Here is an 11,135-nt window from a genome sequence, read left to right as displayed (position 1 = left end):
CTAGGGGTTCATTTCAGTCAAAAGCTCAGCCACCTTAAATCCCGTATTAACAGAATTAACCCAGTCGGTATTTCCCCTGCCCTCCTTAAATCACACTGTCTTAAAGACAGACATTCAATTCTCCAGCCATCGTCTGATCGCACAACACAGGGGTAAGCTTTCTATATGTTTATGATCATCCTGACAGTTATTTGCCGACAGTAAAAATAATGAATCCTATTTTACTCAGTTGCAGAGTTCTGTTTGGCCTCCAACATCAAAAGAAGAAGTCGGGCCACTGATTTGAAGATATTTTGGACAAAAAAAATTCAGGTGGCAAGCCGCTGAAGGAGTTTGACAGAACTAATACCTTACTGTTATTAGACACTCTAAGCAACTATCATGGGAAATACCACCAGTAGCGCAATATCAAAGGAGATCCTGGAGGACCTCAAGCTTAACACCAAATTTACTGAAAATGAAATCAGCCAGTGGTACGAGAACTTCCAGAAGCAGTGCCCAACGGGACGCATCACACCAGAAGAGTTTGAGCAGATCTACTCCCGCTTCTTCCCTGAGAGCGATGCCAAGTCCTACGCACGGCATGTGTTTCGCTCCTTTGACACCAATGATGATGGCACGCTGGACTTCAAGGAGTACATCATTGCACTGCACATGACCTCCACTGGGAAGACGACCCGAAAACTGGAGTGGGCCTTCTCGCTGTTTGATGTGGACAAGAACGGATACATCAACAAGTCAGAAGTGACAGAGATCTGCCAGGTGAGAGTGAGGTGGAGATTAAGACATGAGTGATAGTGAAGAGGTGAGTGACATTATGGTTTTAGTGGGGCCAAAATTGAGTCCCTTCCTTAATGAGATATATCTCATATATTTATATATATTATATATTTAAGATATATCTAACAATTTTCAGAGAAAACACAATTTGTTTAGCTCTCATAATACCCACTGTAAATACATTGTGAGCTATAAGAAGTTGAAGTCATGCTCAGTTGATTTTTATATTGTCAAAGCTACAGTGGAAAAAAATATTACAGGAAAATCTGACACAATGAACTCTAATACAATAGCAGCACATAGAAGCCACAAGTTATTGCATTTTCCTGAACATTTTACATCAGGGATCAGGCTTTCAGCGATCTGGTTTTCCAGTTGTTTTGTTCGCCTCCTGTAAGGTCCATGTGTTGCTGTTTGTTTGAAAGTGTCCATCTCTCTCATGGTATTTAGGTCTCAGTCCTAATTGCCAGACAAATTAGCAGCCTATTTGAACCTCCAACTCCTAATAATCTCTCTTACAGGTTTAGCACTCAGACATTATAGGCAGGCAGTCTCATGAGTGATGCCACTCTGCTAATAGGGCTCGCTCATCATCCCTCAGTCAAATCCATTTTTGTATTATTCATAAGGTTGTCAATTTAGACTACATACTAAAATGTAGACTGATGGAGGATGTACAATTTATTATCATGTGTTTTAAAACAAATGTTATAGAATTTTAAGAGCTTTAAACAGATCAGCCGAGAATCCTGCGAGAATTCTAATGGGATTTAATTCCTGGCCAACTGGCCAGATTCCATATGCACCAGGTTTACATGCTCAGCACAATAGAGCTGCACTTTAAATGCTGTGTTACAAATTCAACCCATAAACAAAATTAGATTTTTTTGGAGTTTTAACGTTTGGAGATAGAAAGATAGAAAGTTGTTATATATTGCATAGAATGTGCCATATATATTCCAGTGTTAAAAGAAGGAAACATGCAAGGAAGGCAGAAGTAAACAAACTAAGTTCAGTTTAGGACAGACTAAAGTATAAATACAGTAAACAAGGTCACGTGTAGCTGCTTCATACAGCCTGGCTTTATTTTTATCTCTGACTACAACTTCACAACCTTGTCATGTATGAGCTCCCACTCGAACTTCACAGACCACGCGATCTGAGGGGCAAGTCCAGAGAGAAAAGAGATGACATCTTTGTGTTTGGCTTGAAGCCTGTGTCTTGGCACTAATCCATGTTAATCTAGGTGTCTTAAATGTGGGAGATGAATGCTTCAGCTCTAAGTGGAGCACACACTTAAAGGCCTGAACCTAAAGTGCACAGTCATTTGCAAGCTACTGGATTGTAAGTGAATCATTGCAGATATGGTGTCTGATCATTTATACACAAGCCTGGCAGTTACTGCTGTGGGCTTTTTTTGATGAGTAAAACATAAGTAATAGCTATAATCAGGGACTACAGAAATAATAACATAAAGAGAAACTAATGGTTTGAAGCAACAAGATGCTAATGAATTTAACAAGGGTTGTGAGCTCAGTCACTCGTCTAACAGATTACATGCTTCCTGGCTTCTACAAACGTTTGTTTTTTGCACAGTGTGGATTTTCCTTATGTTATTAATATGAGACAAATGATGCAGTGTTATCACCCATTTTTTAACCAACCCCCTCTCAGGCCATTTTTAAGCTGATCCCCAAGGAGGAGCAGAGCAGGCTACCAGAGGATGAGAACACACCAGAGAAGAGAGCCAACAAGCTGTGGGCTTACTTTGAAAAGAAAGACAACGGTAGTATCACATATCACTTTGTATTTATGCCAGAGAAATAAAATCAGTGTTAGTAATACCTCTCCCCAGAAGCTCTTTCCACATTCTTTAGTGACGATGGCATTTTAAAGTCAGCTGTTTGGCTATAATAATAATGACAAATCCACCTGGATGCACATCCTCCGCATCACTTCATTATGTACCTACTAGTACACATGAAAACCTAATATGACTTTACTGCATTGTATGCTATTGTCACAAACCCACACCCACACAGAGGATAAAACCGGATGTCTTAGATAAGATACAGGAGTCCATATTCAACCTCATGTTTAGTCCAATCTCCTCCCTGTATATCTTGTCTGTTGTTTTCTTCCCACTATAACATCTTGTTCTCTCGTTTCACCTAACAGAGCGGCTGGCAGAAGGAGAGTTTATCACGGGAGTGATTGAAAATGAGAATGCAATGCGTCTTATCCATTACGAACCAATCAAAGAGTAAAGACATTCCTGCTTCCCTATGCACTTCTTATTAGACTTCTCAATTGCTATTAAACTTTTGGTTTATCATCTTCCCCTTCCTGTTGTTTAATTGACTCAGCCACTCAGTGTAAATACTCTTTTCCGTATTGTCCTGGTTGAACTAACTTTTCAGTAACGTCGTTTCACACATTGTTTGTCACAATGTTTTCCAATGAATTTATATCAACGAGAGTTTTAACAGAGGCAAATTATGGCATAGTGTTTCAACACATGTACAGACCAGAATGTATTTGTTGTGGATGTATTGATGCAAATAGGATGGTGGGCTATTATAAAGCACATTGTTCTGTTGATAAATTTTAAAATATTTTACATGAAAGTTTGGCCACTAGATTAGCTACAGTAGCTTTAGGTAATATGTCTGGTATTTCAGTATATCAAATTAGTATCATACCTATATTTTAGATTGTTGAAGCATTTGTACATATGTTGAAATGTAGTTTTCAAGTGCTGTATTCTACTGAATGTAAAGAAAAATAAAGATTTTCACACACCTTTGTGCCTTGGATATAAATTTTTCCCTGGAAAAAATTACTTTGTCCTAGAAGTAGGCTGCATAATGTGATGGTGGTGGATAAAAAAAATGGTGCTTTGGGCCTTACATCCTCAAATGTATTTAACTGAGAATCCAGTATAGTACCAAACGTATAACCTACAGATATTTAAGGCAAATCTAGGTATGTTTATTCAACACTGGAAATCATTTTATTTAAAGAATAAGTTTTAGAAGATGATGGGCATGTTTTGTTAACTATTATTCACTAAATAGTGTGATGCATTCATTGTGTTGTTTTAATGTGTGTGCAGTCCATGGTTGTGTGAGCGTGCATTTCTTTCCTACTTTTATTCTACACCACAAACATCCCTCCTCTACACACACAACCCCCGCCACCCCCAATCTTCATCCCTTCACATGCCTCCATCTCTCCTTGGTTCCTCCTTCTTTCCATCCAACTTGGGATTACTGGTTTACACATAATCTTCTGTTCAACATCAGAGAGCAGACTTTTCAAATCTCTGTAATCTTTCTGTCTCTATGAGTCTATCTTATGTGCTTGACTGTGCATCTGCACAGAGACCTTGTTTGTTTCTGGTATACATGCATTACATCCAAATGCTGTATCTGTCAAAAGATTTTCACAAGAGAGAGAAGCAGTCAACAAACATGCTAAGTGTCTCATTCAGATGAATGAAAATATATTGTAAAATTATTTTTGAAGAGAGGATGCTCTGTTGGGTATCAACAGAGGAAAAAACATCCTTCTTATAAGTGCGGTATAATAATAGTGAGATGACGGTCATTTATTGCAAATAATAAACTCAAACATTTACATGCATTTACATCTTGAGACAAATTTACTCTCCTACCATGAAGCCCTGAGAAATACCCAGATAACTTGCAGTCTTGTATGTAAGTGTGACCTATACACACAGTGTTGTCTTTACATTTTAGATGTATTCATTTCATTTCTCTTGAAATCTGGTTGTTCAGTGTAAAGGTAGAAGAAAGGAGAACCAGGATCTGTTTGCTCATATTGAACCTTTTCCAGCACAGTGACAGTGTCTTTCTTTTTTAGACCTTCTACTTAATGTGTGCATCACTGATTATCTAACAAGGTGAATCAACTCGGTCCATGGCCTCCTCCATCTCATCCATCTCTCTCTCACAGTCCTCACACCCCTCTGGCCCACATCCTCCGACCAAAACCAGTGTTGGTACGTCCCCATTTCCCACTCCAACCATGCTGCCGTTCGGTGCCCATGCCACATCAATCATGCCGTCTGGACACTGCAGTAAGCCACTGACAGAGTAGAGCCCACCTCCCGGAACAACTTCATCGTAAGATGGTGCGTGAGTAGCAGCTCTTGCTTCCTCTACTCTAAGCCTCTGTCTGCGACGGAGCTCAATGATGGTCTTTGTGTAGGAGTTGAGTGTGACCACAGCAGCTCCCATACAACAACTGAAGGACACCCAGGCAAGACTAGAAAGAGAGGAAATAGTAATGAGGTATAAGAAAGAAATCAATAAGAGGTATAAGAAATAAATCAAATTAATATGCAAATAACAGGTGTTTCATGCACATGTCTGAATTATACAGGCTTGCACGCTATCTCTAAATAGCAGCCACCTACGCAAATGACCAGCCGTAGTCCCAGGACTGAGGCCTCCAGTCTTTGGGGCCCACAATGACTGTCATCTGAAATACTGTGGTGTACATCATATGAGCCACCATCCCAAGAAGTCCTAATAAGAGATCACACAAACCTATTAACCATATCTAGGGGAAAAAAATGACTTGGTCATTTATGGTTTTTAAGTTAATTCAAAAGACACACTACATCTCACCTGATAAGACGGTACAGATCGCTGCATAGGCATTGATTTTTAGTGAGTGCATCTCTTTATGAGAGCACACCACTTCCAGCCACATTAGTAAGAAGCCTATCCCAAGGAGGCCGATGTATGTAAATTCTGAAATAACTGACAGCCACAGCACACCTACAGCATTTTAAAATAAGACTCAATTAACTCACACCTCCACATAGAAAAATGTTTTTTTAAATTGGGCATTATATACTGTGTATGTTTTGACACAGAATGTATACACAACTAACCTTGTGTTTCCCCGGGTGTTAACTCTATGAAGCTTCGACATTTCTCTCCTACCAACGCAGTTCAAAATAAAGAGATAAAACAAACTGATTTTGTGGACACTGTAAACATTATTGCCCTGAAAGCTTACCTCACTGTGTCCAGTGAGTTTATATTTGAAAAGATGTGTGTTTTGTGGTCTCACCATCACTGTGTTTCTCACAGCTCTCCCAGAAGCCTGTGTGAAAGTATCTGAAGGCAAACTTGTCTTCCCCTGTCTCCCAGATGTAGTGCACTGCATTAGCCAGCTGTCGCTTTCTGATCTTGGCTAGCTCCTCTCTCCTGGCCGGAGACAATGTGCGGTTGAAGGGGTTTTGAGTAGGACTCTCTATGTGACGACACAGGAAGATGACTGACTGAGATGACTGAAAAGAGCATCTCATGTTTACTTTTATGCATGTTTATATCAGCCCACAGATACTGTTTATGCACTCTTACCTCATCAGTATAAATAGGTTTGCCAAAATCATACACAATCAATACACCAAAAGGTCAGTAAGGTAATAAAATAGAACACAAGCACTTTTTGGGATAAACTGGAGTTTTAAATAAAAAATAAAAATAAAGACACTGCTTTAGAATGACACAGAGAAACAAAATTGTGAGGACAAAACATGATTAGGTTTGTTATTTACACCTGGCCTTAAAAGTAACATGCTCCTGTGTTGTCAAAGAGCACTTTTGGTGAGTTAGGTCCAACACTGTGAACTGGTTACAGTAGATCCTGTTTTGTAATGTACAAGCAGTGGTCAAGGTAGATCAATTTATGCTATAAGAGCTCTTAATCTTTGCAAGGATTAATCATATCTGTTGAGAAAATAAAGACCAGGGAACAGGTCATGTTCAAATAAATCATTGGGATCTAACCTCACACCCCACAGATTAAAACTAAGCCATAATAAGTTCACTGTGGGACAAAGTTCTGGGTAAAAACGATTTAAATCAATGTCATAACCAAGGACATTGGGAGAAACCTGTCATTATATTCAGGCAGGTTAGTTATTGGTTGTTATGCAGTGGCACAGTGCAAAGATCATTGCAAAGACATTCAGTGCTTGTGTAATCAGATTTGTGACCATAACATTGTTAAAGTCAGTCAGAACACGGCATGTTGTATGTGCATCACATTTTAGGAGGCTTATGTGACAACACCCACAATGGCCAACAGGTCACATACATATGCATGCTAACATTCACATAACATAACTTGTTATACTGTTTATATAGTATACATATAGTAACTACTTTATTTGGTACACCTAGCCAGCAAGTGCACACAAGAAAAAAAACAAGTAATGTGTTAAGGATAGTTTGAATTCTTACTTCAGCACTTGTTGGATTAATTCACACTGAGATATTCTGGTTACTGAGTGTGGAGGTATATTCTTGACTATGAAATCATAGCTTGCATTTACTATACATATCCTCTTTAGTTTTGCTCAGGTGATGGTTTAATGTGTTGTGATATTACACCAAGCTAACTAACTAAGCAATGTGTTTCAAAGCATCATAACATAATCCATTATGGCTGTGATGGATTGAACCTGCTCAGTTACAATGATTGAATATTTATATCATCCAAATTATTACAAAGGCCTCATGTCAAAAAAAGCACGGTTGGTGAAATAAGGCAGGAGAAATGAATGAACTCATTAGGTTACGTGTCCATGAACGTGTTGCAACATATATTGGGATTAGTCACAATGAGGCAACATTTTCCACTCATCACAGATCTACTTTTACCACCGGTTTGCTGTACAGGTAGCCACATGTTCTTAGCTGACAGGAGGGGGACTTGTTTTGCTTTAGTCAGCCCAAAGGTAAACTCTTACAAAATCTTCCTACACTTAGTACACTGCACAAGTACTGTACTTAAGAACAGACTTGATGTATATTACAGGGACATCATTATGCAACTTTATACTATTGCTTCCACATTGTTGTGTTTAATGATAAACCACTGTCACAGGGGTCATTCAGTTTGACTCTTAATATGTTAAGTGCATTCTTAATTAAAATCGGAAAAGAATTACTCTACTAAATTACAGGATTAAAATATTTCTTCCGCCACTACTATTTACATGTCAGTTGTTATTAGCACTCTTTAAAGTTACTAAATAAAAGGAAAAACAATTTGAAAACAAATACAAATCAGAATTAACTGGAAAAATAAAGAGATAAAGTCAAGAATGTTGATGTTACACATTTTATAATTCAGCTCAAGAGTCTGCACTTCTACACTGTATTTGCTACTGCAATACCAATAATTGTGAAACTGGAGGAGATTAAGGTGTACATCCAAAAGTGAACATTATAATTAATATTCTAAAAGGAAAAATGGGTTATAATTGGACAATGAAGCATTAGGAAGCACAGCAATGATGTATAGAGGTGATAGACAAGGTAACATCTCAGTACCTGTGGTGTAAGGCTCGCTGTTGTTCTGACCACAGTTCTTCATTTTGACAGGCGACAGGCAGAGAGGCTTGACCACCTTATGTGTGCCTTCACACCAGTAGGAGGTGCAGAGAGCGAGGATGGAGAGGGCCAGAGCCAGAGTGGTCAAGGTCAGGGAGAGCAGGGAGCGGGAGCGACGGGACATACCTTCCAGCATGGCCACAAAGGAGAAGCGTGAGGTGGGGGGATGGTTAGCGTAAGAGAACCGGAGAAAGTAAGACAAAGAAAGGGGACAGTGCAAGTGGAAATAAGACAAATGACACAAAGGGTACTAATACAGTCACAGATGGAATTGAGAGGGACGGAAGTATGTTTTGCGGTGGGTTTAGGAGAAGATGAGCTGCCAGGTTTAAATGGAAAGCAAAAATAAACGTGATGTAACAGTAGAGATTGAAGATAATACAGCAAAGCTGACGATGGGATACTGTAAAGTCAGCGTGATTAAAAAGAGTGGATGATGAGGGAAATGAGAGAGGAGACGGGATAAGATGCGTGAAGTTGATACACGTGGGAAAGGACAGATGGAAGAAAAAATGAACAAGTCAGGATTTAGGTGGACAGAGGTTCACAGTAGGAGAGAACAGTGGGATGCAAAGACATGGCAGTATGCTGCTCAGACAGCTTTAATGTGATATCCCGTCACTGATGACTGGAGTGCGTGATGTGGTCATACATCCCCTGAACTCTTGTAGACAGTTTTGTGCAAGATCAGTATGACTACAGTAGTTAATGTCATTTAAGAGTACTATATTTTATCTTACAAAACTGTATAGCTAAAGAACAGATAAACAACATAATTAACTTTCTCATCATTTTGTCATCAAGGCATCAGCTGAAAAGAAAGAGAAAATAAATGACTGAATGGAGCACACAAAGGCTTGAACCATGGTGTCCATGTGGTGACAATAAGCTTTCAGTATTAATGCTGCCTGAGGTCATCCAGCTGTTCACACAGTGAGGTTATAGAGGAATAAAAAATGAATGCGACCCTGACTAATGTCTTCATGGTTCCCGATTAATACACTCCGGCTTGACCCTGTCACGTATTATCAACAACACTGGTGGACCCTAAGTAGGAGACACAATGAAGGGCAGCAAAACAAGAAATTTATTTTTTGATGAAACTATGGATAAGCCACAGATCGAAATGAAATTTCTGCTAGTAATCCCCTGATGATCTGCTTTAATCTGTTTGTGTTAGGTGCATTTTAGTGTGAAGTGAACTCTGACCATTTCTGCTGTCTCTGCCTTGCTTTCATGCAATGTTTCCCCGTCAGCCCACAGTCTCTGGAACACAGCAGAAGACAAGTTTATTTCGTTGCATTATCTTCGGTCTACAAGACAAACCATTTTTGGTGATTTCTGTTAGCAAAGTGCTGTTGACAAAAAATAACAACACAACCATATGATGCGACCATGCAAGCATGTTCAATCAAATGAGTGGTGTTCTGGATGATACTGTACTGCATTATCAGCTATAATTAAAAGTCAAATATTTTCCGGGGTAAAAATATGCATCAACCTTCAGACGCTGTTTATAATATATACTGTATGTGCAAAATGTAACTGCTGATTCATATTACTGATTTTGTAACAATGGACAAAAGTACAGGGAGAGATCCGAATATTTCATACTTTCACCATACTTTCTCGTGGTAATATTAATAATGATAATATTACAACTCTTTGTACTTCAGTCTCTTTAGTGGTAAAGAATAGTAATGTTTATTGGTTACATATTGAGCATAACAGTGTGACGAATAAAAACTGAATACAGTATGAAAAAGTTGCGTGCAGGTCAATTCACTCTGCTTCATGAATATCTGTTTATTTGCCATAATTCAAAACACAGTAAGAAGAAAGTCATGGGAATTAGGCCTTAAAATAATAAATTTATTACCTTAGAAGAAAGTAATACAATTCAACATATCATTAAAAGCACTATATTAAATATTTGTATTTATTGGTTTTAGATTTGCATTTAGATATTTTAGACAGCGAATGGACACAAACTATTTGCATTAAATAGCCTTGCATTCAATATCTGTAAGCACCACATAGTTTAAAGACACTGCATCTTAGCCATTGTGGGGCTATAAATAGTAGAGTTTTAAAACATATCTATATCAGAACATTTCCTGAGCCAATGTTGTAATCTTCATGTATAAAACCTAAAGTTGTTTACAATCATAAACATTTTAGAAATCTTTACCTAGAATCTTTACCTTTTTTAAAAAAGAAAATAACTGAAGAATACTGAAATTCAAGATAAAAGCAGATTGTTTAATCTGGTCAATGTTAGCACTAAAATAACAAATGACAGGACAAGTACCTACCGAAAACCCTTTCTTGTCCCTGTAGATGATCAGGTCAAGCATGAGGAAAAATAATAATTTTACTTTTCACTTCTCTTTCCTCAGTCCCGTGAGCCTACAGTCATTGGTTTTCTCTGCCTCATTCAAGGGCTTTTAATCAAAAAGCTCCTTAAAAGCTTGATTTTAGTTGCTCCATCTTGATTCTCAGTGCCACTGCCCTCTTCATCTTTCCCCTCTGTTATCGGTTTTTCTCCTCCAGGATGAGCATCAGTGACCCTTACCTCTCCAGCTGCACTCCCCCTTTAATCCTCAAGGCCAATAATCAGAAACAAGACTAGAGATGCAAGAGTGACTGAGTGTCTGTCTCCACTGCACTCCTCTCTGCTTTCTGTCTTTTTGGGGAATTTATGTCACAAAGCCATCCTTCATCATGTAATCCCTCTAAGTCCATCTGTTACTGCAGTACTCTCTCACTTCCTATGTCTGTCCCTTTTCAACCTCGTAACACCTTTGTCGCCGGTTTAAGTACAACATGGCAACTCAATTATTATACTAAGAGAGTGGATGGAAATGTGAATCAACTTATGAGAAAATGAAAGGGCTCTTCCTTGTGCTTTTCCCC

The 11,135-nt window shown here is 38.6% G+C and overlaps 2 protein-coding genes across 2 annotated transcripts; one reads left to right on the top strand and one right to left on the bottom strand.

Moving 5' to 3' along the window:
- Positions 1 to 243: 243 nt before the first annotated feature.
- rcvrn2 (recoverin 2) lies at positions 244 to 3,917 on the top strand. The gene is made up of 3 exons (XM_067509394.1): positions 244 to 762; positions 2,455 to 2,566; positions 2,959 to 3,917. Exons 1-3 carry the CDS (start codon positions 382 to 384, stop codon positions 3,045 to 3,047), a joined length of 582 nt encoding a protein of 193 aa, XP_067365495.1. The 5' UTR covers positions 244 to 381; the 3' UTR covers positions 3,048 to 3,917.
- A 437-nt stretch (positions 3,918 to 4,354) lies between these two features.
- On the bottom strand, positions 4,355 to 11,092 carry si:ch211-149k23.9 (germ cell-specific gene 1-like protein). Its single transcript, XM_067509388.1, has 8 exons — positions 10,535 to 11,092; positions 9,429 to 9,485; positions 8,160 to 8,622; positions 5,887 to 6,069; positions 5,705 to 5,752; positions 5,436 to 5,588; positions 5,222 to 5,333; positions 4,355 to 5,070 (listed from the first exon to the last, which is right to left on the bottom strand). Exons 3-8 carry the CDS (start codon positions 8,353 to 8,355, stop codon positions 4,698 to 4,700), a joined length of 1,065 nt encoding a protein of 354 aa, XP_067365489.1. The 5' UTR covers positions 8,356 to 8,622; positions 9,429 to 9,485; positions 10,535 to 11,092; the 3' UTR covers positions 4,355 to 4,697.
- Positions 11,093 to 11,135: the final 43 nt, after the last annotated feature.

Source organism: Channa argus, chromosome 7 (assembly GCF_033026475.1).
Source record: "Channa argus isolate prfri chromosome 7, Channa argus male v1.0, whole genome shotgun sequence".
NCBI lineage: Eukaryota > Metazoa > Chordata > Actinopteri > Anabantiformes > Channidae > Channa > Channa argus.
The sequence above is the reverse complement of the archived record's forward strand: the minus strand, read 5'-3'. Positions and strand labels throughout refer to the sequence as shown.

Excerpts from the sequence above, each read along its gene's own strand:
- si:ch211-149k23.9 (XM_067509388.1), bottom strand. The coding sequence starts at position 8,355 with ATGCTGGAAGGTATGTCCCGTCGCTCCCGCTCCCTGCTCTCCCTGACC. Across the intron at positions 5,753-5,886 it reads CTGTGAGAAACACAGTGATG|GAGAGAAATGTCGAAGCTTC; the intron begins GTGAGACCACAA and ends CTGCGTTGGTAG. Across the intron at positions 5,071-5,221 it reads GACTACGGCTGGTCATTTGC|TCTTGCCTGGGTGTCCTTCA; the intron begins GTAGGTGGCTGC and ends CTCTCTTTCTAG.
- rcvrn2 (XM_067509394.1), top strand. The coding sequence starts at position 382 with ATGGGAAATACCACCAGTAGCGCAATATCAAAGGAGATCCTGGAGGAC. Across the intron at positions 763-2,454 it reads AAGTGACAGAGATCTGCCAG|GCCATTTTTAAGCTGATCCC; the intron begins GTGAGAGTGAGG and ends ACCCCCTCTCAG. Across the intron at positions 2,567-2,958 it reads CTTTGAAAAGAAAGACAACG|AGCGGCTGGCAGAAGGAGAG; the intron begins GTAGTATCACAT and ends TTCACCTAACAG.